At 37.1% G+C, this 27,931-nt stretch overlaps 1 protein-coding gene across 5 annotated transcripts in view; it reads right to left on the bottom strand.

Moving 5' to 3' along the window:
• DGKB (diacylglycerol kinase beta) overlaps window positions 1-27,931 on the bottom strand; it is a 364,246-nt gene that overhangs the window by 188,053 nt on the left and 148,262 nt on the right. For 4 of the 5 annotated variants that reach the window (XM_054192842.1, XM_054192841.1, XM_054192844.1 and 1 more), the window contains exons 17-19: window positions 24,050-24,135; window positions 21,640-21,729; window positions 18,860-19,020 (exon numbers count right to left, since the gene is read on the bottom strand). In XM_054192842.1, coding sequence (XP_054048817.1) covers window positions 18,860-19,020; window positions 21,640-21,729; window positions 24,050-24,135 — 337 coding nt within the window. The remainder of the gene's footprint in view (window positions 1-18,859; window positions 19,021-21,639; window positions 21,730-24,049; window positions 24,136-27,931) is intronic. The other variant, XM_054192843.1, reaches the window with a different exon arrangement.

Below are 27,931 nucleotides of genomic sequence, written 5' to 3'. Positions count from 1 at the left end.
TCTGAGTCTCGTAACATACTCAGTGGAAAAGTGACAGAACAAAAGAAATAGGATCACCATAGTGAAACTCTCATAGAAACCAAGAGAGGCAAGGAGAAACCCAGGGTCCAAAGGTAAATTATTTTTAATATTATCTGACTTCTACCCAGGCATGAATGCCTATAGCTGGGTATATTCACTGCATCATTCATATTCATTCGTATTCATCAAGGGATGCTTCCTTCCCTGTAACCTTAGCAGAAGTGAATGTGGTTGGATATTTCAGGTAGGTGATATATCAGTTGGATGTGTCAGGTGACAGACAATCTTTTCAAACAGGGAAACATGTCAATGAGCATCTGACATCACCCCCTTGGCATGGAGTTTGCCTAAGATGGAAAAATGGCTAAAGGAGTTCTCTTAGTCACCAACCATGGGATTTTACAGATACGAAGCAGCATTTCTCCTGCTACTCTCTAAGGGGATCAAAGTACTACAGCAACCTAGACAATCCCTGTTAGGGTTAGAATTGAATTCCCAGGCTATGTGTTTTGCTGAACTTTTTTTCCCTTTGGCCAAGATTGGCAAGGCTGTATCTATACAAACTGTTGTATCTTGCTGTTCCTAAGTACTAGTTTTTTAAAAGTCCATAGAATCCCAATTTGCATCTGTTTGTCCAGCCAACATCAAGGTTTCTGCTATTTATTTCCTTCAACATTCTGGATTACCTGATTTGTTTGAGTGCCAAGGACATACCTGAAAAAGAAGTAATGCAGTAACATGCAATACATATGGATTAATTACCTTTTAAATGTGGGACGAGTATGGCAAAGAATTTTTAAGGTAACAGCTCTAGACAGCAGCTGGAAATGGTAATACCATGATTAGCTCTGAAGTGAATGCTGCCAATTCAATGCTTAGTTACTCGTATCATGAGTTATAAAGTACAATATCATGAGTTATAGAGCACAGGGAAAACAAAAACATGAAAAGCCAGAGCAGAAAAGTAAGGAGAGTGTATGTGAATGCCCTAGACAATGCAGAAGCTGAGGAGTTCTTACTCATTAAAGTAGGGACTGGAATGGCTGCATGAACAGTCTTTCCCACTGTGGCAGTACTGCGTTTAATGCTAAGGACAGCCCTCTAGGCAGCACCCTCATTACCAGGGTGGCGCCGGGAAGGGTGCCCTGTCTACATTACACGGTCATCGAAGAGTGCACATGTGGCTTGGCGGTATTAAACTAATGTGTGGGTGCAAGTGGGTCCATACTCTACCATAGTGCACTGTGTAATAATATGTGTCGATGTGCTTGCACAGTTCTCCATGGGAGCATCCTCTATGGTGATGCACTGACCTCTAGCAGGATGCACTGGAAAGCACTGACTAAAATGTGTAGTCCTATGACTTACACTTTGGTGTGCCACACCAGCCCATTCAGCCTCGGTGACACCACCAGTGGTTATACAAAATGACAGCATAAGGGCAACAATTTTGACCCCTTCTTTGGCATGTTATAAGCCTAAGTACTCTTGGGATTGCCACAGAAACAAAGACTATGCTGTGCTTTACCCACAGAACTCCAGTTTAAATGAAGAAACTGTAATATCACAAATGGTGAATAGAGAGTTCCTTGGCTATGTGTCTGTAGAAGCTCTTTAGTACAAATTGTTCCAGTAAGGACATGGAATAACTTATGTTCAGTAATTTGCCTCTAGTTCCACCTGGTTCGGATGGTAACATAAGACTAAGTGTTTCTTGGCTAAATCCACCCACTTTCAGTTTAGTTAAATCATGTTCCTTTTGGGACTTTGCCATAAAAATGTAGAAAACATGCAGATCTGGAGATATAAAGAATATTTTTGTACCACTGGAATCTCAATTAAGCTATCAACTCTCTAGATATGTAAATAATGCTAAATGGCAGACAACTCGAGGTCTCTGAGATTTTTATGTGTTTCCCCCATAATACTTCTTCCCTGTATAACACGCACCATAAAATCAATAACGCGCATAATTTAAATGGCTGATATGCCATTGTTATTTTTATACATCTTGTGACGTGAACTCTTCTCAGATATGTACCCATCTCAGAAGTAAAAAGTTCTTCCTAAAGCCTGTTGGCTGGATTTTTAAAAGATTAATCTCTCTGCTATCTGAGCAGATCAAGACATCAAGACTGATATCAAGAGATCAAGTATCAAGACTGAGCACAGACATGCATTGTACGTATGATTGTATGGTGGATGCCGAAACAAAAATTCCCTGTGCCTATTTAACATTCAATTCACACATCAGCTTTCTCTTTTAACTCTGCAGAGGTGCCCATTTTAAACCTCAGAATTCTATGTTTGTTTATTTCTCGTCTTTAACCCTGCGTCTGTGGCCAGAATGCCTTTCTTACTCTTTTTAAAATTTTTTTTATTTATCTTTCTCCCTTAAAGCATCGAGAACACAACAGCTATGACTACATAATACAGGCTAAAATAGCGTCATACTGGATTCATCATGCACTCAAAGGATCAATATCTCAGATTAATTTTGTAGTTTTAACAGCAATTTCGAATGTAGTCAACAGGTGGACTGTTCTTCTAAACTAAGCCAATCAGAATTAGAAGGCAGAGGAAGAAATTTCCAACAGATATCACACTGCTCATTTTCTAATCAATAAGCAATTCTAAGCAATTAATTAATTTAAGAATTTGTTTCTTAAATGTATATAACTAAATACCTATAAAGGTAATTCGATATAAAATGCATATAAAATGGATCTCCCTCTTTGTTACCTGTAATAGATTGGGTTTTATAGTGTGTTCTCAGAAATAACTGTACTTCATGTCCTCAGTGGGCACTTGAGTCAGCATGATCATGATTTCTTTGGTCACTCTCAGCTACAGACAGGCAGTCTGAAAAGACTCAGTAGGGCTCTGGTAGACCTGTGAAAGTAAAGTTCTGAGACAGGATCTTTAATGGCATGGGAAAAAGCTAAACGATGTTGTCAGGGAGAAGTTGGTAAAGTAACTCATTTACACAAACTTGTTTACACATATCAGGATTAAGTCTCACGTGAAAACAGAATGATTATAATTTAAATCTGAGCTATTTTTCACATAATTTTACATGCGTACAGAGAGACACGTGCTTTGTAGCTTAGCCAGGTTATCAGTGTACACACAGTCCACCTTATGTTCTGTATAGCTTGCACATTTCACAAATTCCTTTTCCAGATGCAATTTACCTTGATTGCCAGCCTCACATGTCTTCAAAATCTCTACCTTTTTTCCTCAAGTAATTTTCTCTGTCCTCAAAGCTTCTTCCCACTTCAAGCTCAGCATGAGTCTTATGACCAATCTTAAAGCTTATTCACCTTACTCTCGAATTCAATATAAAGTATTGTTGGCTTCTACCGTTCCTCAATACGTTCCTGTCATCACTAACAAGCAAAATTAAAAAATCCAGACGAGGACTAAAATTTCAATTTCATTTAAATACAGATGCTTCTCAGTCTGTGTGCAAAAAAAATCACATCATATTTTTCTGATATACTTGACATTTCTTTTAAGAACAACTAAGAGTAACAGCATTAACATGATGAACATACATCACAATTATATTATGATAATATGAATGAAATACCATAATGAACTCCTAATCATTACTTAGTATATTACAAATTTCATATGGAGAAAATAATAACTTACATATATAATGAATAATATTGTACTAGGACTAATATAGTCATAAGTTAATTACACACTGTGTAGCTGATTTAGTTGCATTTAGCTAAGGAGCTGTTCCGAGCTCATTGCAGATTAATTATGTCTTTAGGCATATACTCTCATTTATAACTGTCACTTGTGACAGTAGCTGTTGGCTAGGCTGCTTTGTAGACCTTTCCTTATGAAAACAATTGCAATCCCCCACCAAAACACCCCCCCACCACCACAATCCCTGAACATACAAAACTCAAAATCTCTACTAGCTAAGGTAAGCTAAGACAAAACACTAGAGGACTGCGTATTTCATTTTACTGCACTTCTGCCCACAAAATACCCTTTACAGTATCTGCTTAGTAAAGTTATAATGCCTCATTGCATTTTATTTAATATAACTAGCTTTCTCAATCATGAAATTTAACATGTATCTTCTCAATTCTATAAATTTTTCTATTTTCCAAATCCCTTATAAATTAAAGAGAAGGATTTAGGTAACTGCCAAAGACTCTCCCAAAGATTCTTCTTAAAGTTTTTACTGACTGTAGGAAACAAGTCACTTCCTAGCCTTTGATTTCACACCACAAGAATAATTTTACATGACAGGGACAGGTAATAAGTGATAGCAAGTGCATGAGCTACTCATAAATCTAAAACAAGGGAGTCTTTCTTTGTTCAAGGTATTCAGCATTGTTCTAACCTCATCATGAAAAGTTAAATGAAAGAGAGTCTCAAATACCTAAAATGCCATAAGAAGAAAATCTACGTGGGAATATAGGAGGGGAAGAAGGAAGGTCAAAGTTAGACACACTGCACTCCTAAATGACTTTTTCATGCTTATTGCAAAACTGTTGGCGCAGCAATGAAATTTTAAAGCAAATCTCTTAATCATCCTCACTTCCCGTGATTCTGTTTGAAGTGAAGACTGGTGCATCTCAGCCAGATACCTTTGGAAGGAAACACATTTAGTGTGGCTGGTGTGCTCCTCCCGTAACATGGGGACACTCTGGCCAAACCAATGACCCCTCCTTTAGGTCATTTTAGGACAAGCATATGCCAGGAGAGTTCATTGCAGGGGAACAGACTATATCCAGTTTGAATTAAGACTCCCAAACTGCTTGTTTTGTAGACAGAAGGGACTCAGCATCAATTGCTACACTCCTACTGAGCCAAATTACTTGCTAATGTAAATATAGCCCGCAGAACTGTATTTTCACTGAACCTAACAAAAACCTACAGTGAATTCAGCACAGTACTCAGTATTCTAACGGCACTATAGGGGAAATTACACACGCAATTCTCAATCTATCTATATGATATACATACATATTTTCAGGAAGTTCCAGCACAGACTGGCATACGTTCACATTTTAGCATTACAATTAAAATAAATAAATGACCAAACAAACACTATGAATAATCTAAATTCTTTGAATTTATAAACCACAAAAATGATTTTTTTTGTAGTAGTAAGGTTCATTAAGTAGTAACGTAAGTTATGAATCTTCTGTTCTCTGCATGAATGTACCTTAAACATTCCATGCAGTACAGTGCACCTCTGTTGCTAGGGTACCCTGAGACACCTTAGGGTGTAGAAGGCTATGATGGGGAGAGGTGCAGTGTTGCAATATAGATATTACCAACTCTAAGGCTCTCTATTTCTGGATATGGAATTCACATTCTCCATGTTCAGGGAAACGTCATCACACAGCAGCAAGGGAAACCTTCAGAGAGGTTCCTATTGCTCCTTATCTACCAATTATTCTACAGATCCAGCTTTTCATGGCATGTTGTATGTGTTTGTGACTTTCTGCCATAATAACCACCTGACATAAAAAAAAACCAAGCATCACCCCTATTTGCCATATATTATGTCCAAAATTTCTGCAGAAGAATTTCAATAGCACCAAAAGCTGAAAAGAGTAAAGAGGGTTCAAACCTGTAAACAACAAAAGCCTATAAGAATAACTAATCGGTAAAAGATTAATAATGTTTGGAGATTAAACAAGATAACTATAGATTGGAGATTAAACAAGATAACTATAGATTGAACTACCAATAACTTCTGAATAAGACAGTATTTCATATCTGGGATTGAAGTTGTTTTGAACACTCTTCTTCTGAAAGACAGCAGAATTCTCTCCACCCATAGAGCATCACTTTTACAGATTTGGCTACAAGACTGAGGCTATGATATACCAAATATTAATAAATTTTTTTTTTAAATTATATTTACGTTCATACGTAAATGAATTGTTCATTCTCTTAACCCTTTTTTCAGAAAAAAAAAGTGATTTGGATTACAGAGTAATAATATTGTTTATTTATGAAATGTTCTTTCCCTCACTGGCACAGAAATAATGCAATATATCACAGCATTCCATTAGTACATTCAAAGTGATGATTAAGATTCACAAAATCACTTAAGCATGTGCTTATATTCATATTAGTTCATCAAACCAATAAACATGATTTTTCGTTATGTATACCCACAAATCTCACTCAAATAATTAACTACCTTACGCCAAATGCCCAGAATTCAACATGTGCATTTGTCCAGTCATATTAATGAAACTGCAGAAAATGGTTAAAAAATTAACCAAGTGTTAACTGCTTCGCTAGATCAGGAAAGTTTAAACACATACTCAAATGTCACACTGAGTTACTGTTAACGTGTGCATGTGCTTAAATTCTGCATTGAATCTGGGATTAAATGGCAAATGTCCTTAGGATTTTTTTCCTATGGAAAAAAATTCCTCTAACCACCATGAACAACATAATGCTATAAGGCTTTGAAATTTCAAAATATGTAGGTACCGCAGAATTAAAATTCATTCCCTTCTGTAAACGATACATTCCATAGTAAACTCATTTTCTGTAGAAATAAATATACCCTAAAATAACCTAGATGAAATAAAAGATGATGGGATCACATTGTCAGTTAAGAGGAACAACCCTACTTAGACTCGGGTATTTGTGACTAAAAATTCTGATAGCAAAGTTTCTGTTGATGCTAATGAAATGTTCTTTCACAAGAAAGGCCAAAAATATGACTTCTATGTAAGATTTTTCTTACAAGATTTTTTTTTTTCAGTTTTGCAAAAAAAAAAAGAATTAAGGAGATGTAGTGGAAGTGGGGGTTGATGACTTAGAGTATAGAGATGGGGAAGCAGACCCATAACAAGTTCAAATTTATGATTATGAGAATTAAGCAGTCATATTTTTCCCCACTGGCAGAATAAGAGGCTCTCAGTGACTGGTTAAGCCTGAAGGATATTAAATCATGACCATGCAAATATCTATTTGATAGTGCATTTGGATAGTAACATATTAGGTGTCATAAAAGTACACTTGTCTTTGTCGTAGACCTTTACTACTTTCTGATAATAATTTTGTGGAGAACAAGTCCTGATTGCAGCATTACTTACTGGTATTAAAGAAGTTTTCCCCTCTACCTGATAACTGATTTATTTTTTTTTAACCAAGCGTATAATACTGACTGGTTTCTCAAAGAATTTACAGAACATTTACAGGCACATTTAGATATCTTTATTGCCTTAACTAAATACACTTGCAAAAAATATTGTTGTTGTAGATCATCCAAGTGAGAATATCACCATATTGCCATGAAATCAATTATCACATGTTGTAAAGACTGAATGAAAGACTGAGGTGTTCTACTTGCATAAATTCTGTTTTGGCATTAAAATTCTTTATCTATTGATGTTAGAAAAGAAGTCATTCATAGTAGTGGAAGTTTCTGAATTGCCATGTACAAGTTAATCAAATGGACAAAAACAACAGATGGAACAGGAATCTGGATATCGGAGTTCTCTTCCAGGTTACTGTCTTAATTATTGTCCTAGGGCATTCTGCTCCTTTTTTCCCTCCAATATGTTCTTGTGTATGTGTTTGCACATGTATTCAAAGTTTCAGCCGAAGCGATGTTGGAAGATGCTTATTTAAATCCTGTCTCAGTAAGTAGACAGATAAGATGTTTTCCACATCTTAAGTATCTTGTGCAAATGAAATAGTCTAAGACCTATAGCCCAGCTGAAGTGCTTATACACTAATGCACGTAGCATGGGCAACAAACAGGAGGAGCTGGAAGCCATTGTGCAGCAGGATAATTATGATGTAGTCGCCATCACAGAAACGTGGTGGGATGACTCACATAGCTACAGTGCTGCCATGGATGCCTATAGGCTCTTCAGGAAGGATAGGCAAGCAAGGAGAGACGGGGGTGTGGCCCTGTATGTTAAGGAGTGTTATGAATGCTTTGAACTTAATGATGGTGATAATGAGACTGAGTGTTTATGGGTAAGAATCAGGGGCAGGGCTAACAAGGCAGATATCGTAGTAGGAGTCTGTTATAGACCGCCCAATCACGATGAGGAGGCAGATGAAATATTCTATAAACGGCTGGGAGAAGTCTCAAGATCGCGAGCTCTTGTCCTCGTGGGGGACTTCAATTTGCCAGACATCTGCTGGGAATACAATACAGCAGGGAGGGAACAGTCTAGAAGGTTCCTGGAATGTGCTGGGGATAACTTCCTGACACAGCTAGTGAGAGAGCCAACTAGGGAAGGTGCCCTGCTGGATCTGTTGTTTGTAAATAGGGAAGGTCTTGTGGGGGATGTGAAGGTTGAAGGCTGTCTTGGGAACAGTGACCATGAAATGATAGAGTTTTCGATTCTGCGAGAAGCAAGGAGAGGGGTCAGCAGAACTGCTACCTTGGACTTCCGGAGGGAAGACTTTGGGCTTTTCAGGAGCCTGGTTGACAAAGTCCCCTGGGAGGCAGTCCTCCAGGGCAAAGGAGCCCAGGAAGCCTGGATGATTTTCAAGAAGGAAGTCTTAAAGGCGCAGGAGCAGGCTGTCCCCATGTGCCAGAAGACAAGCCGTCGGGGAAAAAGGCCGGCCTGGCTAAACAGGGAGCTAGTGTTGCAACTTAGGGAAAAAAAGAGGATCTATGGCCTCTGGAAGGAAGGGCAGGCCACTCAAGACGACTACAAAGAGGTAGTTAAGCTATGTAGGGAAAAAATCAGGAGGGCCAAAGCCCAGCTAGAGCTAAACCTGGCTTCTGTTGTCAAGGACAACAAAAAAAGTTTCTATAAATATATTAGCAAGAAGAAGAGGACTAAGGATTATCTCTGTCCTCTAGTAGATAGGGCCGGCAACATAGTGACCAAGGATGAGGAAAAGGCTGAGGTACTTAATGAAGTCTTTGCCTCAGTCTTCAGCAGTAGGACCAGTTGTTCCCTGAGCACCCAGACCCCTGAACTAGAAGACAGGGATGGGGAGCAGAATGAAGCCCCCGTAATCCAAAGGGAAACGGTGAGGGACCTGCTTCAGCACCTGGAGGTGCACAAATCTATGGGGCCGGATGGGATCCACCCAAGGGTATTGAAAGAGCTGGCGGAGGTGCTCGCCTGGCCACTTGGTATCATTTATGAGCAGTCCTGGACAACCGGGGAGGTCCCAGCTGACTGGAGGTTAGCAAATGCGACACCCATCCACAAGAAGGGCCGGAAGGAGGATCCAGGGAACTACAGGCCAGTCAGTCTGACCTCGGTGCCTGGGAAGGTCATGGAACAGATCCTCCTCAGTGCCATTACACGGCACATGCAGGAGAACAGGGTGATCAGGCCCAGTCAGCATGGGTTTGTGAAGGGCAGGTCATGCCTATCAAACCTAATATCCTTCTATGATAAGGTGACCCACTTAGTGGATGAGGGAAAAGCTGTGGATGTTATCTACTTGGATTTTTGCAAAGCTTTTGACACTGTTTCCCACAGCATTCTCCTGGAGAAACTGGCTGCTCATGGCCTGGACAGGTGTACTCTTCGCTGGGTAAAAAACTGGCTGGATGGCCGTGCCCAGAGAGTGGTGGTAAATGGAGCTAAATCCAGTTGGTGTCCGGTCACAAGTGGTGTCCCCCAGGGCTCGGTGCTGGGGCCGGTTCTCTTTAATATCTTTATCAATGATCTGGATGAAAGGATCAAATGCACCCTCAGTAAGTTCGCAGATGACACTAAACTGGGCGGGCGTGTTGATCTGCTTGAGGGTAGGTTGACTCTGCAGCGGGATCTGGACAGGCTGGACCGATGGGCTGAGACCAATGGTATGAGGTTCAACAAGGCCAAGTGCCGGGTCCTGCACTTGGGTCACAACAACCCCATGCAGCGTTACAGGATTGGGGCAGAGTGGCTCGAAAGCAGCCCGGCAGAAAAGGACCTGGGGGTGTTGGTTGACAGCCGGCTGAATATGAGCCAGCAGTGTGCCGAGGTGGCCAAGAAGGCCAACAGCATCCTAGCCTGTATCAGGAATAGTGTGGTGAGCCGGACTAGGGAAGTGATCATCCCCCTGTACTCGGCACTGGTGAGGCCCCACCTCGAGTACTGCGTTCAGTTTTGGGCCCCTCGCTACAAGAGGGATGTTGAGCTGTTGGAGCATGTCCAGAGAAGGGCTACAAAGCTGGTGAGGGGTCTGGAGGACAAACCTTATGAAGAACGACTGAGGGAGCTGGGGTTGTTTAGCCTGGAGAAGAGGAGGCTGAGGGGAGACCTTATCACCCTCTACAACTACCTGAAAGGAGGTTGTAGAGAGATGGGGGCTGACCTCTTCTCCCTGGTGACAAGTGATAGGACGAGGGGAAACGGGTTCAAGTTATGTCAGGGGAGGTTTAGATTGGATATTAGGAAACATTTTTTCACTGAAAGGGTTGTTAAACATTGGAATAGGCTGCCCAGGGAGGTGGTGGATTTACCATCCCTGGAGGTGTTTAAAAAAAGGGTAGATGGGGCACTTAAGGACATGGTTTAGAAGTGGCTCTTGTCAGGGTAGGCTAAAGGTTGGACTCGATGATCTTAAAGGTCCCTTCCAACCTCAACAATTCTATGATTCTATGATTCTATGATTAGCTATAGCTTTAAGCTTCCTAAGGAGTTTGATTCTGTTGACAATGACTCTTCAGGGGACGTATGTAGAAGAGGACCAATAGCAATGACCCCAAGTGGGCTCAAACCTAAAGCGTGCACTCAGCCTAGACAAGGGAGGAGCAATTCCGTATTCCAGAAAGAATGTAAGCCTCTAAGGGACTCTGCTGTTATCCTAAGAGGCAGCAGCACCCTTGCAGGCCTTCTGGCCAGACCGTTAGGCAATCCACCTAAGTGGGAACAGAGAGAATATCTATGTTCTTTATGTATATAACAGCTACATAACTTGGTCAAAAATATGAGTTAGCTTAAAATTTGACTGCAATCTGGCCCAAGAGGAAGAAAATTGAGATGGAAATCAGAGAGCTACTTAACCAGTCATCACGCAGAACATTTCTAGTTAAACACAAGGATGTACGAAGGTTGCTAGTATAATCTTTACAGCTGCTATCTGTAAATACTGATCATTACGGTAGCACTTGGTTTACTCTTACACCTCGAATACCGCACTGACACCAGTAAGAACTGCTTTCATTTTAGAATGATATCTTTACTGTTTTAACATAGGGAACGTTGCATTGTGCCACACTATAGCTAGCATAGTTTGCCCTAAAATCTATCTCAGTAATATTCCTTTCTATACAAACTTGTACTAAAAGACAATGCAGATGTTTGCAAGTTCAGTTTATTATGCTCCAACTCTAATTACAGAGCTGCAAGGGGCTTAGTAGCATATGCTCTGTAATACCGTACGCAGTTACAAAAATTCAAATGATGATTAAACAGTGTGGTTAATAGTTTATCTCCTATTAACATCAGATAAATTTATGATTTATTTAAAAGGTAAAAAAAAAAAAAGAAGAAAGAAAACAATGGAAGAAAATGTTTATGGTAAAAGACTTTCAGTACTGATCCACGTTGACCTAATTTTGGCTCCAAAAAGACTAAACTCTAAATTAATTCAGTGACAGAACAGTAAACTAAAAATTACGCTTGCTTCTGCGAAACCTACCTTAGGATTCTCCTCTTAACAGCAATGCAAATCCATTCAGAATTTCTTTCAGCATTATCACCCACAGAAAGGAAAACATTACAAAATACTATGCATTAACTATGAAGGAAGTCAATGGGAGATAGATGAATTGTTTAAACATTTTTAGCCTTTTTGAGGTCAGTCATTATCTCAGTACAATTAGCATTTTTTATTTAATATTTTCAAGTTTTTTGCATAATAAGTGTAAAAAATCAGGGTCTAGCAAAGTTGGCTGCTGCAGAATGATGCTTGGTACCTGGCTGCCTACCTTTGCACCTTTAGCTTGGCCTAAAGCTATTTGCTCCTTTAGCTTGGCCTAAAGCTATTTGCTCCAGTCATGCACAGATTTTTTTTAAAGGACTCCGTTATAGTTTTGTCTGATTTCTCCAGGGTTTTTTGTTTGGTTTTGGGGGTTTTTTTGGGTTCTGTTTTGGTTTTGGTTTTTTTTTTCAGTGACTGTGTAGCAGTTACAGCGCTGCTAGTACTCCCAGACTTAGAAAATTAGGACATTTTCAACAATTTTCCAGGAACTTCTATTGACTAATCCAAGTGGAAGTGAGTTACAAGAAAGGATTTAAGAAAGAGTATGAGTGAATTTCCTACCCTTTATAACTGTATCAGTGAATGGACTTTGCCTAGCTCATATTATTTCTGAGGTTTTAATCAACTAATTCAAACCCTAAACCTCTACGGTGATTCTGCCTACGCAACTCTGCCTCCATCCTACCTGTCTATGGCTTGTTCCTAGAACTCCTGTGATTCTCCTGCCTCTCCTAAGTATTAGAAGAAAGCCCAGGTAGAGAGAAACACTGAGTAATCTCTCCTGCATATCCACCTTGAAGAGAAAGCACAGCAAGCCTAAGTAGCAGAGGTTTGTTGCGCTCTCTCCCATTTTTCCTATTCCCAAGTATAAAAGATGGCTTCTTCCCCCTTACACGTCCTCTTTTCAACCAAGCATTTAGTGAAAGTTGAGGTTTCTAATTTTTAATCACAATTGAACATTTAATGAGGCATTCTTTGAGAAAGCTTTTATCAAAATATCCATTTTGTCTCACTTTGAGACAATTATTTGAAAAACACTAAAAACAAGCATCGTAACTTCCCTACATATTTAACATTCTTTAATAACTTCCCCATAAAAGATGCATAGCCTCGACAGTCACTCCATTTTAATTGATTATTGTCTAACTAGAATTGCTTGACAACTAATCTACTTTTCCCTAGGCTTAAAAGGATTGTTTCTTCACATCCTAGCATCATGTAAAATTTTTGACCATGCCGTTATGTGGTTTGATGATGGTGCAGCTGTAAGTGCTTCTCAAGGTAACAAAGATTGTTCTGGAGTTGTTTTTTGTGTTCCTTGGTCTTATGTGAGAGTTTGCCTCACTGTCTGTTTGTGGTTCATCTTCCATGTCCTACTGTTCAGGTCTCACTCAGCAAATGAGTATTTCACCATCTTCCACGCTTATTCGTTTTGTGTGTACTCAAATTGAGAATGCTTATTGTGAATGTGATGGAATATATGCTCGTCCGCCAGTACATTTTGTAATTAACAATGTGTATTTACACTTTGTTGTGACTGCTGACTGTTCAGTGAAAATCGTTTGATCCTAGCAAGATCTGAGATTAGACTTGTGAGCAATTGTTTGCAAAAATAGGGTTTAGTTTCAGGGGTATCTATATCCACTTTTTCCCCTTATTTTTGCCACTTAGAGTAATGCTGGCATACAGTCATTAGTATAGGGGGGTTTAGTTTGGGGGCAGGGGGGCGTTGTTGTTTGTTTGGGGGTTTTTTTGGGTTTTTTTTTTTGAGTTGTATTTGTTTTTTTTTAAGTTCACGCACTGAACAGAAGAGTTATTACTGAATTTTATGAAAATACTTCTTTATGCTAAGATAGCATGCTATATAATTGATTAGTGAACTGATTTTTTTTTTTTAATACAGGCCTGAGATACAGACATGGAAAACAGCTAGGATAAAATAAAAGATGTACAGGGGTATTGTAGCACATAAGTTTACCTGAAGTAACTGTCCACATACACATGTTGACCCACCATACCATTGATGGTAATCAGCTGAGTGTTTGAAGAAAGTAGCATAAGTTATATTGTTTTATCCATGGGGAAAAGGCTAACCATGACAAATTACTATGCGCAAGCTAACACGCTGTCTACATACACACTCCTTCTAACAGTTTATAACTTCAGCAAGTTAGCTAAATGATGTGACATGACTGAAATTCCATTACTGCAGCAACTGTCTAGAATACAGACTGTGATAACACACCAATACTAACATTATTGAACGCTGTCTTTGATGATCACTGTGATGATATCAACCTAGTGCATGAACGTATGACTATTAAAGCAGGTTGTGCAGAATATGGGAAAAAGAACTTCTTATTTTCTCCAAAACATGTTATTAGTTGTACTTGCCACTGTCTGACAGTTGGCCTAATGTTTGCTGTCTCTATCATGCCTGCTTAGCTGTCCTCTTAATACTATTAGTTACAGTTGTCCAGCTCGCTGAATCTGTGACTTCCCAAGACAAGTTTCCATTTTCAAATGGCCCTACTATATTCTTGAGGAGGGTTTTTCTGTTTGTTTGTTGTTGTTGTGTTTTGGTTTTTTTGGGGGGATGGGGGGAGGGGTTTGTTTTTTAAAGGAAATATGACTTCACTGCTTTAATACACATTTTTCTTGGATATTTAGCTTGTTTCAGTGACTCCAGTATTATTGGGAAGCAGATGGATCTTCTCTCCTGGTATCTTGCCATCCTGACAGAATGATGGATGTGAGCACTTGAAAAATCTTTATCTTATTCTACATTGCTCGTAGATGTTTTCTAGCTCCCGCTTTGAAACTGACACACATCTTGGCTTACGCTTTTTATGGTTCTTCCGAGCTTTGTGCTTTCATCAGGTTGAACATTGCACACACTCATTCAGCTACTACATCTCACTTTGTTTCTTCCTTTTTTCCCAGTACTTATACATAGTATAGTACTTAAACTTAGGTACATGTCAAAGCTCTGAGACTGATGTAGAAAAAAATGCTTTTTTTGGCTTGAACATACTAATCAAACTTTTCACATACACACACTACTGTGAAGCATTCCTTTTCAACTTAGTGCATCGTTTTCCTTCCAATGGGTAAATTGCCTTCTGATTGCTGTCTATGATAAAACAAACTAGATTTGTAGATGAGGAGAGAGCAGTGGATGCTATGCTCAACTTCAGCAAGGTTTTGAACACTGTCTATCCCAACATTCTTGTATCCAAGTTTGGATATTATGGTCTTGTTTGGTGGAAAATAGGTTAAAAAAAAAAAAAAAAAAAGACTGGCTGGATGATCTGGCTCACGCTAGAAGAGAAGGCTTCAGGGAGATCTAGCAGCAGCCTGCAAGTACCTCTGAGGAGGTTATCAAGATGACAAAGCCAGGCTCTTCACAGTAGCACATAATGGGAATATGGGAGACAAAGAACATAAGTTGAAACAAGAGAGATTCGGACTGAGTACAAGGAAAAACATCTTCATCATAAGGAAAATCAAGCACCAGAACAGGTTGTCCGGAAGAGGTTGTGCCATCTCCATCCTTGCAAGTTTTTAAGACCCAACTGGATAAAGCCCTGATCAATGTTACCTGCTCTCATAGCTGACCTTCCTTAGAACAGGAGATTGGACTAATACCTTCCTGCGATCCCTTCCAACCTGAATTATGGTTCTAAAGCAGTAAGAGCCCCAACTCAATTTTGCTGAGTTTTACTCCCCTGGCCTTTCTAAGTATGCATTGAGATTGTTTATTGGCAAATACAGTTTCTGCCATACTGTTACAAAATTCATACAGCAGGTCCTATTCATATCGGATTAGAGACTGTGCTTATTATTTGGCATGAATCTATGAGGCAATGTGCAATATGTTGTAGGCTACCATTAGTTTTCATAGTGCCTTGGAGAAACAGTAAAAATTAAAAGCAGGTGTAATTCCATTAAGCGTAAGTTTCTGCATGGAGGCAGGAAGAATCACCTATGAAAAACCCAAATGAGATATGAAGTAGTGGTTCTTCAGAATAGTATCTGAAATTAACAAGGAATCACAAGTCAAATATGAATAAAGAAATTCATGCCAACACTAAGAATGCTAATTTTTCTTGATAAAGGTATCCTCTGCAAGACATGAATTAATTCCTCTTTTCCACTCATTACTGATAAGACACCAAATACAGCATTGTCTATAATTGGGAGTGCAGTGGTTCCTGAGAGATACGGACTGAAGGGAGTAATTGGATTGAATTCTTCTGTTTTATCTGAACGCAGATAAAAGCGACACATATGATCAGATGTCTAGAAAACATTTTCTGTGAGGAAAGGTTGAAGAAATTGGAGATAGAAAGGTTACAGAACACAAGACTAAGGGATGATCTAATAAACCTTCTAGTAGGTAATAAGTAGTTTAACAGAGGAATGGAATAATTTGTTTTCCTTCTCCATTCTGTACAGGAGAAAATGACCTGGGCCCAGGTCTATTTTCAGGTTAAATGTGACAAAGAAGTCTCAGAGTAAGGACAATCAAGTAATACAGTAGGTCATCACAGGCAAAAAAAGAAACTGCCTTTATTGGGAATTTCTAGAGGCAAACTGGATAAACATCTGTCAGGAATTAGGCAAGTGCCACTGACACTACCTTAGGGACAGGCATGGATAGGTGACTCAATGATTTTCTATGGTTCTATGAATAACATCTTCGATATATCAATCTTTTTGATTTCTCTTAATTGTAGGTGGCACTAGTATTTTTTTGCTATAGGCTTGACTCCAGTTACATTCTTGGGTATCAGCAGCTATGGACTGGTGTGCAACATGGTGGTAGATAGTTCCTTTCCCAGTTCAGTACTTGCCAAAGTTTGTATTAGACACCAAGTACTGAAAACAAGTTTGCTTTTATGAAGTTTACTTCAGTTGTAGCCAAGTTTGCATACTTTGCCTATTTACATAGACAAACATTTTTCCTGGCTTTACAAGAGTTATTATGGATACTACTTAATATGCGAATTACACAATTTTAGCAAGTCTAAAATCCAGTTCCTGATTTTCTCCATTTCTTTTGTCTTATTCACACCAGCAAAACCAAGACGCAGGTATTTCATATATTTCCACGTATGACCAACTTGGCAGACCTTACTACTTCAAAAATGTGATTTGACAATTTTAGAGGCTTTTCTCAATGCAACACATTGTTTTGTCCATTCCTGGTACAATGTTCTGGTGCTCACATTTCTATTATGTGAAGAATCACGTTTAGTATTATTAAATTCCAGAATTTAAAGTTTTTAATTGAAAACTGAGTCTTCTGGTTGTCCATGGAGCCTCATGTATAGAGCAGAGCCTGCTATTTTCCTGCAGTATTCTACAAGTAATTTATATTTTCCTTAATAGTATTATGATCTTGCCACTGTAATAATTTCAGTCCAACTTTTTTTCTTGAATGTAATTCTGTTTTCTTCCCTTGAAAAATGCTAAAGGATTCTTTGAAGCCTAGCACATTCACAGATGTCCCAGTATCTACTTGGCATTCAATTTCCTGTTTCTGTGCTGTGTCTTTACATGTGGTGGTGCTCTAAATTTTTGAAACTATTTAAATTGCACTGTGTTAATATATAGGTGTAAAATATCATTCCTTCTCACTTCTTGTTTGCTTCCTTAGTATAACACATTTATTTTCTTTCTTCATCTGTGAGCTGTAGCATTGATATTCCCTTTTGACAAAGTCACTGAGTATGTTCCCCTGTGCTGGGCATTTTCTGTTATTATGGTATTTTTTTACTGTAACCAAAGATTTTCCTTTCTACTTTCTCTCCCATTTATGAACCTAATTTTGGACTAATTTTGGTGCATATACTTTGCATTTATGTACTTTTATATGCTGATTTCTTTTATTTCTGTTACATCTAGTTGTTCTTTGCACTTGCTTTGAGCAGAGGCTAAAATCCAAAATACACAAGCAGAAAAAACTCAAGAACAATTTCTTATTACGTAAATACCTTAAACTTGGGGAGACACGATTAATTGTTTTTTCAGCATTTCAGACTACACAGTACAGGAAGCCAAGGAATGTTTTAAAGGAATAGACTCTGCATGTTGCTGACAGGCACTATATCAAAATTACAGAATTGCAATTAATATGTAAAAATTTCATCAACCATTTAAAGCTGGGGCAGAATCTTGTTAATGCTGAAGCACAATGATGAAATAAACTAAGCACACATTCAAACTGTAGCATTTTGAAATACTGGATTGCAGAATTAGATAACTTGTAAAAGTGGGTTTTGATTTTTTTTTTTTTTTAAATAATATACAGATTCAGGTAATGTACATGGAACAAGTTGATTTCAGAATAACCAGCGCTAGCTATTGGAGGATATGTTCCAAATTTAATTAGACTTCATTTGTGTCCGAGCTAAAAATCTTATTAATGAACTATTCAATCTGTGAAATTTGGACCTCATCACGGTCCCCCTTCTGCTTGTGTTTGAAAGCATATCCAAAGCAAAAGGCTGAAGAGTCAGACTGGACATGCCTAATTCCCCTCATATATGCAGCCTGTGTAGCAGATATACTGGGAAATCATAGAGAAGCAAAATCTGGAGATGCAGTTCTTAGGACATGAAAAGCTGGTTAAATCCCTTTTCTTCATAATTCAATCTAACTGTGAACATCCCCATAAGACAGACCAAGAAGATACTTGCGGGGGGGTGGGGAGGATATATTATTATTTTATTTTATTATTTAAAAATGCCCTGAAGAAATAAACAGTACCACTGTTCTTTTAAACATTTCAGATTATGTGGATGCTAACGGAAAAGGTTACTTAGAGTTCTTATTACAGGATTAGTTTTCCTTTATATTTTTATAGGACCTTCATAATGATAATATAAATTTAGTGCTATGGCTGCTCATAAACCATTAGGAACAACACAAATATCTTCTTTATAGATGGGAAGGTAGAAGGTCCTGAAAAATAATTCTGGTTTGAATGTGTGGAAGCAAATTTATGTAAATTGCTGCCAGTCATCTATATACTCATTTCACTAGCAAAATAACATTATAAATGATCTGTAGCCAACAATTCTTTACTTGAAGACATACAATGCAAATATTTATTCAAAACAGAAAATCACTTAAGGATAAGCGTAAGTCTTACCACGCCAATAGAAAAGTAGTTATTAATGATGTTGTAAGGCACTGGGTCTCCTTTCTCATCTTTATCATTGGGTATTACTTCGAATTTCCACCTGTCCAGCAAAATCTCTGAGCTGTTCTCAATGTCTTTTAAGATCTTCATCAAATTCTCACCTTCATAACCTAGCAAAACATGAAAATGGTTATTTCATGAAGCATAATAAAGTTTAATTCCATTTCCTTTCTCTTTCTAGATGACTGGTTGGATGGGGCTCTGAGCAACCTGATCTAGTTGAAGACGTCCCTGCTTATTGCAGGGGGGGTGTTGGACTAGATGACCTTTAAAGGTCCCTTCCAACCCAAACTATTCTATGATTCTATGACTGGAAAAATGAAAACCATGCATATAAGACCTGAAAAGCAGGATCATGTTTGAAGTATTGACAATTTTCCAGCACCTGTCATTAAAAGGACAAATGCAAAGCTGATTTCTGCACTCAGCTAAATTAATGTAAACTTAGATTAATTCTACAGATTTCACTGGGCATCAGATTTATATTCAGAAAATAATTTCATCTTCGAAAGTTGCCAATCCCTTCAATTTTCCAAATGGTTATAGCAGTTATGCAAAAAGCTAAGGTTATACTTTGCAAAATGTTGTTGCTGTGAAATTATCTTAATATTTAAACTCCTTTGATTTCAAAATTTATGGAAAGAAGACATAAAGTAGCGTTGTCTGATTAAAGTCTGACAAGAGACTGAAAGGTTAAAAACTATCTACTATTTTTTGTTGATTGTTTGAATGTGGTTTAGCATAACTAATCCAAAATTTGAAATCCACAACTGATGACTTAGCAGAACTAAAATTTTCCATCTTTCAACAACTTCTTTTTCAGCCTCACCTTGCTCTATTGAGAGGTCTTACTCCTACTTGCCAAGAAGCGCTCACATGTCTTTAGGTAATTCACTAGCAGTAGTAGTTCACTACACTATATACTAAACTCAGTAAAATACTTATTTACACACTCCTGAGTATACACAACATACACATGCATGAAAAGAGTGGGGATTTTACTAAGTGACATTATCAACTCTGAATACTGTTCAGACTGAATTACTTCGTAAGACAGAACTAAGATCTGTGGATTCATTCCTTCTTCAAATCAGAAATAAATTTTCCTATTCAAGCGATATGTACTTCCTGGGTCATTAACAGTTTTAGCAAGCAAAGCCATTCAAAGCCTCCCTGCCCAAAACCCACTGCTGATGTATTTCTTTATGATTGTATGGTATGTTTTTGTTAGTTGCTGACAACCACTGCATAACAGCAGTATGCACAATTACATTTGTCTGCATCCTTGAGATCATTCACCAGCAATTTAGTTTCTGGAAGCCCTGTCTCCTCTCCCATCTATGGAAGTTCCAGAAAATCTGTGTTATGGCATTATCTACCACAAAGCAACTGGGCAAAGAATGATGAAAGCCAGAATATTTTCATACTGTCTTTTTCTACTTTTGTCCAGATGGAATCATTCAAAATGGAAGGTAAATATACAGAAGTGAATGGAAGGACAGGTCCTGACGAATGTAATCAAATGCTCTCATAGCTGACCCTGCTTAGAAGAGGAGATCGGACTAGTGACTTCCTGCAACCCCTTTGAGCCTGAATTATTCTATGACTCTACTCTATGAACTGTTCAGAAAGTGAATCAAGGATGATTTGATTGGGTTTTGTTTTTTTTTTTTTTCCCCTAAGAGTATGTGAATAAACAATCACCAGTCACGACAGAGAAAATAAAGGAGGTCCTCAAATGATTTGACAGAACATTAAGGTTAACAAGTTCTATAGCATGGAAACTACTGAGGATTTGCTAAGCACTGTCTGGGAACTAGGCAGACATTTGGAAAGGAAACTTGCTATATGATGAGACAGAAGAAGGAAGAGATAACCACAAAGGCTGAGAATTTCCATTTAAACAGTCAAGTTCCAAATACACAACATCTCAACTCAAACAACCAACTGAGACCTGAAGTAGAACTGGCCATGGGCCCATAAACTGATATGATTTTGCTAGAAACTGAGTCTTGCCTAAGACTTTCTTCTTTGTATCTCCTTCAACTTATGCTGTAACGCAAATCCTGAATGGAAATAAGTTATTGGAGGAGCTGAGAGCAAGGCTCCATACACCCAGGAAAGAATGCAAAGGGTATTAGAGGTTTGACTTTACGTATATTCTCCTTTCAGCATTCTTTGCCTTCTCATTTCCTGAAAAATAGCACCACAGCATTTATTGTCTGGAACCCTCTGTAGGAGAAGAGAAGGTGAGTGTATCAAAGGAACTAGTCTGAGGCTGACATGTTTTTCATTTAATATTTATGAAAATTAAAAAAGATGAAACCACTCCAAACCCATTATTAGCTGTTTTCAGTAACCCTTTCAGAATAGCCCCAATTAAAATCTATTTAAGAATACTCCTTTTATAAGGTATTGATCAAAGAAATAACTGCAATACAGATTGTAAAAAGCCATCCAAATAGCTAGATACTACTCTCATTGCACCTTGGAGCCTTTTGGTGTCAGCAGAAGCTACAAACAAGGTATGAAGAGTGATTACAACCTTTAGTATCTATAAAATTGTTCATATAACATTAACAGACAGATAACTCCAAAAAGAGGAAAGGTGATAACAGTTCTTTACATACATCATAAAAAAGAAATCCAAATGTTGAGAGTAGACTTTGATGCAAAAGTGGGTTTTTTTCCTTTTAATTACATAATACATTGTATTTTAATACGTTTACCTCCTCCCCATCTCAGACACCTTGCTAAATCATTGCCAGTCCCAAGAGGCAGGATAGCAACGGGAGGATGCTTAATCAAGTTCGCTTTCTCTGTGAATAAAGAAGGAAAAATATAACTAAGGGAAAAAAATATCTAATTGTATGGTACTTATACAACAACAGTGTTAGGTTTTACTTCAGTAAAAGACAGTGATACATGTTTTGTGTATGAGATTATGCTGCCTGCTCAGCGACAAGCATTTCACCAAGCCACTCCATTATGCAGCTCCTTCCCCAGTCACTATTCAATCCTTAATCCTAATTTACTCGATTGTTATCACAGGGACTATTGTAACCCATAGATGTGATAAGCATTCATAAACAATGATACTCAAGATTTTTCCAAGACTAAGCGTGTTGTGCTCTCTGTTGCTCTCAGATACGAATGCACAATAGTAATAGTTAAGGGCATGAATAATGAGACGAATCTTGTACTTTTTCGTCTGGGTGACCAAATTTGTGTTTAACTGTATATTCACTTGGATTCACATCTACACCATTACCAAGAACTCCCTGGAACTAACATGAGGGTTTGGCCCATCAGGAATTAAATCTACTATTCAAAATGAGTGTTGAGCTATCTGATCAAGTCTCTAAGTCAATATTTTGTATTTAATAAGTAATGTTTTGAAATGTATGAACTCACAGTTTCTTTTGATTCTTTACCAGTACATTTCTAGTACTTCAAGCCAAAGGATCTCTGTTCACCCTTCTCAAGAAATATGGCCTATCTGAAAACTGAAGTGGGGCAGCTATCCCTCAAGTATAATATTTCAAATATATAATCTGTCAAATTCCCCATTTAATTGGAATGAGTAGCATACCTAGTTTAAAAGTTACACTTGAATAGTTAAACAATCAGCTATTTTCTTCATAGAATTATGCACAAATCTCAGCAATTATCAGCAGGAGTTCATATATCCAATTGATGTGGCAGGGGCATCTTGTTATTTATCAATTTCTCTCGTCAATACTTTAGGAAGATTTGACATTCATAATGCCAGTATACTGCAAATCTTTAAGAGAATTTAATATTCAATAGAATAATAATAAAAAATGTTTAAAAGTCTCAAACTGAGGAGAAAAAAATTTTGGGCGTATTTTGTTAATTTGTTTTCTTTTTTTCCTTTTTTTTCTTTTCTACTTGCTTTGCTCTTAGCTAAGATTCTTTGTATATCAGGAGATCAGGGAAGAAAAGATCAAACTAGAAAGTGTCTGTTTCTTGAAACAGGTGGTTTCTTAAACTTTATATGCCACAGGGTTTTTGTTGGCTAAAAGGCAGCACTGAAAATATATTTCCTGCATCTATGAAACAAATGGATTCTGGATCCCTCAAATAATTTCTTAGTTTGGTACCACAAAAATTGCTGCAGAAGCCAGTATATTACTAAGACAAAATGCAGTCTTTTTTTCAAATAATGCCACCAAAAGATAACGTAACCGCATGACATTTCAGACCTCATGACAAAACTGATGAACAATTAACAGCTGTAAAACTTCACCCCTTCCAAGTTTAGTCAATACACCTGATATTTTTGTGCCTTGAGTTACAACTTTGAAAGCTACTTGAGATTTACAATCAATACCTTGCATTTGCAAACAGATTTTTTCTTTTTCAAAACAAAAGTAGAAATATGCCTTTGCTATCATCCATTCTTTCATGAAACTATTTTTACAGTTCACTGAACTTTAAAAGGTTTTCTGGTCCTCACCTCCCACAAACCCCACACTTTTAAACACTTTAATTTTCAGTTAATTCTTTTGACGTCTCTTCATCTCCTTCCTAATTTCCATTGTCACACATCCCCATTTTTTTTCCTCTGCAGCCCCTCTAATGCCAAACAAACAATCATGTGCTGTGGAAGATATTCTCCCTAGGAAGCCTTGAGAAGTTTAAGTCTAATATCTTAACTTCTGAGCCTTCCTCATGATTTGTACAGAGGACTTTATGGCCCACTGACTGAAAGAACCAAAACTGAAATGCCTGTTAGACCATTATCTCCATTATGGGATAATGGAGCATAAACAAACATTTGGTAACTGAAAAATCAAATGAGCTAAGGTAAATGGTCTTAAAAGAAACAACTTAGATTTGATTCAGTTTGGAGAATAGACTTTGAACTGAAATGAAAATTGATTGATTCAAATTTCTTGCTTTCTGGAAATCCAGAGGACTACAAACACTGCCTAGGGATTTTGAATATACTCTGCAATTTGAATATCCTTAAAAATAATCATGTGCCAAACTAATAAATTTCAAAAATTTGAAAGATCTTGTTTGCAATAGCTGTATCCATACCTTGGTATATAGGGAAGAACAATAAAATGAAAAACACGAGTCAAGCCAAACTATGTAAATACTATTGATTACCTATGCAATCCAAAATCCAGCCTACTGTTCCATCTCCACCACACGCTAGTACTCTGAACTCAGGAACATCTCGGAAAAAATTTAACCTAAAAACAGTAAATGAAGATATCTATTTAATTATCATAAATACATTGTGCATAAACAAAAATTTCATGGTTTAAGACATTTCATTCAATAGTAAATGGCAAGTTAACACTTGAAAAAATAATCACCTCTGCTCATGCATTCATTTTTTAGACAAATACAATCCAACATTGTATTATCTGAAAAATTTAATAGGAAATTGTTAATTCAAGGGTTATTATGGTAGACTAATACTAGAAATAGCTTGGACCTGATGCTTCATCCAAATCTTTGTCTAAGTTCAAATCTTGTTTGAAACTATTGTCAGAAAACATTCTCTGTTTACCTAGTTGTAAATGGACATGCAGCCTCTCGAGACAGAAAAGTCTAAGGTGGCTAAATGTATCGGCCACAACATTTCCTTATGAGGTGCTGGCTATAAAAGCATATGAAAACAGCTCATTTCTGATAGTACACTAATACACAATAAGTTGAGCATTTTGTCGTTGAAAAAAAACCAACTTTGAACCATGGTTTAATACAAAATGACTAAGCATCAGATTGAATGAACCCATTCCATCATCCCACAAACCATATTTTAAAAGTGAAATATCTTTGGTAATATTTGCCTGGCTATTTCTGCTTCCATATCCATTGAGTGCTGGACAGTATCACCACCTCATTATCCACTTCGTTCAACACCTATGATCCATAATGCTGAAAAGTGAGGATATATTAAAAGAGATCTAAGTTACAATATTTTAAATTTAGAAGCATCTTTTCAGGATAGCTTTTGACACAAACTGAAACTAGTCCTTACACATAAATTGTGACTAGGCAAAAACCCTCCAGTAATTTTGCTGAATTACTATATATATGTGTGTGTGTATGTGTGTATATGTACATTCACATATATTCTATTTATTAGTGTCACAGACGTCTTAATGCATATTCTATATACTAGTGACCCAATCTGATTTCCAGTTTGCAATTTCCTAATAAATGTACAATTAGTACATTGTACCCAAATTCTTAAATACAAATAAATATACACAATAACTTGCCAGTGTTTAATTCAAGCTACTTTCCATATGAAACTTTAATGTTGCACAGAGAATGGTGTTCCTGTCCCTCGGAAGTTTTAAAAATTCTTTTAGGCTTCTTGATAAAACCAAGAGTACACGAAAAACTACAGAGTAAAAGAAAGAGCATGGGAGAAGGAAATGGAAAGCACAATAGTAAGAAAATGCTATTTAAGATGCAGAAGATGACTGGAGTTCTTGTTCTATTAGTTTTAGACCAGATTTTCAAGGTTAGCAAAGCTACATAGAATTAAGCCCATCACATTGTTGTCCCGCTCCCTCTAATTTTCTCTGCTCAGAAGTGCTCTTAGTCAATATCAAGTGTCAAGTACAACATTTGAAGGATGCTTACTCATTCTGTATTAAACCCTGCTTTGCCCTTCTCACTTACTTTCTACTTCACACATCTGCAGGACAAGTGCTATAGGATCTCTTCTGATGCAAAACGTCATGTGCCAAATCTGACTGGGTACACATCTTCTAATAAGCATATGTGCTGAAAGACCCTCTGCTGGAAGTCACGTCCTACCACTGTCTGAGTGGGCACTGAGCTATGCCCTGGCCCACTGGTGTACATCTCTGACACTTCATAAAACCTGGCATAGACAAATGCCTCCCATCATCAGCCTTCCAACTTCGACCCAATGTGTTGGGCCTGTAGAAAGTTAGCAGATCTGATTATATTGCTTCCAGTACTGAGGGTATTTCAGATTAATTTAGAATCAAATTATAGCCAAGAGGTGACAGCAGGGTACTAACTTCTATAAATATTTAAGCATTTCTACCACACACAACAGATGTCAAAAAGAAAGTCTGGGAAAAAAAAATCCTAAAACAAAAACCAAAACAATACACCACCACCCCCCAAAAAAAACCAACAAAAAAACCCCCAAAACAACAATAACAACAAAACAATCAAAAATCAACACCAAAAGTACAGAGTTGATGCTAGTATTAATCCAGACAGGCAGAACATAGCCCTAAATCTCTGTCTCACGTTTTATAAAAAAGCATCCTCACCATATGGCTATCAAACATTCTTTTTGTTTTGACTGTATATTTAATCTTCATCAAAAAAGTATAACTTTCCAAGAAAGTAGGAGACTGAAGAATGTGACAAAACCATATTGTCAAAAAAACTCTCAATAAGCTTCATTCATATTTCCCCTGGAGCATTTTATATTCATACACAGTGAATTTTCCAAACAATTTCATAGTACACCATAAAGTTCATTCAACTTTTTCTTTTTATAAACTTAAATATAAAAGTGATACATACATTATATAATATGCAAATTACATAAAAATAAAGTATAATATACCTTACATTGTATATTTGCATATATAAACATAGTGTACATAAATATACTATAACAAATATAAATATTTATAAATTCAAATTGATTTATAAAATTAAATATAGTTATATAATTAAATATGTAAATAAATCTCATTCATTGAATTAGAATGTGCGGCCTACACTAAGAGTTGGTAAGGGAACATGATTTTCTGTTTATAAGGTTTCATTCAAACTCAGTAAATGTTGAAATAGTAAAGAAAAAATTTGACAGATTTCTTAATGGAACTGGAGGTAAAGCGCAGTATTGTAAGTATAAAATTTAGATGATTACTCTTTACGTAGTACAATATGGCTAAAAATCTTATGACAAGCATGACATTAAATACAAAGGAAAAGTGTCCATTATATCAATAACCTTTACAGAATCTATGTCAATAACCTTGACAGAAATTAAATAGAATATGAGAAACAAGTCAACCAGATATTTCAAAACATGTATTTTATTTTTATCAAAATCATTTGTACTATAAATCACAAAGAATCATTTAATTATTTTGATAATTTTTTTCATTGACCCTTTTATTTATGGATATGAGAATAGGTAGATATTCTTTTACATAGCTTTTATTTTTGTAGACATTATAGTAAAAAGCTTTCCTACATCACTTTACATAAGTCATCAGAACCAGAATGGTACATAAGAACATTAGGCTGGTACCGACTGTAACCCAAGTTACACCTAATTCTTCAATCACTGGCAAAAAGGCAATAAGAAAGATCAGCAGAACTTCTACCAACATCTCCTACTACAGGACAAACAAAACTCCTGATACATTTGGGAATAAAAGATGAAAAACCACAAATATAATAATCCACAGGAAGACAACAAAAATGTATGGCTGCATAACAAGGCCAACAAGTAGGATGCTTTTGTGAGGTGAATTGTTAGATGATTCTGGAAAATGAACCATTTTTCATTATACTGAGAAAGGTCAATACAACCTACCCCTAAATGTGGATTACAAGAGATTATTATATTTGATTGCATTTCTATCATCAAAATTGATAAGATTATCTAATTCTCGCTTGATGATCAAATTCTTATATTATTAAATTGCAGCTTCCCTTTTTTTACAGTATCTCCCAGCTCTTCACATTTTACAAATTTCATAAGCATACACGTAGTCCTTAGTCCATGGTCAAGATCAGATGGGCTCAGTCATAAGATTGAGCTGGTAAACCTATCACTAGATATCTTCATCTCAATAACTCCCTCAAATACTGACCTGTTAGTCTTCCCTAATCCAGTCTCCTATCTGATGGAAGTAAAACAAATAAATTTAAACCACTGATGGTATTTGATACCAGACTATTTTTATTTTATTTTGCCAGACACAACCATCACATGCAGGCAATTACTGAGTTTCTGCTGATAAA

Source organism: Rissa tridactyla, chromosome 2 (assembly GCF_028500815.1).
Source record: "Rissa tridactyla isolate bRisTri1 chromosome 2, bRisTri1.patW.cur.20221130, whole genome shotgun sequence".
NCBI lineage: Eukaryota > Metazoa > Chordata > Aves > Charadriiformes > Laridae > Rissa > Rissa tridactyla.
Note: the sequence above shows the minus strand (reverse complement) of the source record. Positions and strands in the feature narration are given on the sequence as shown.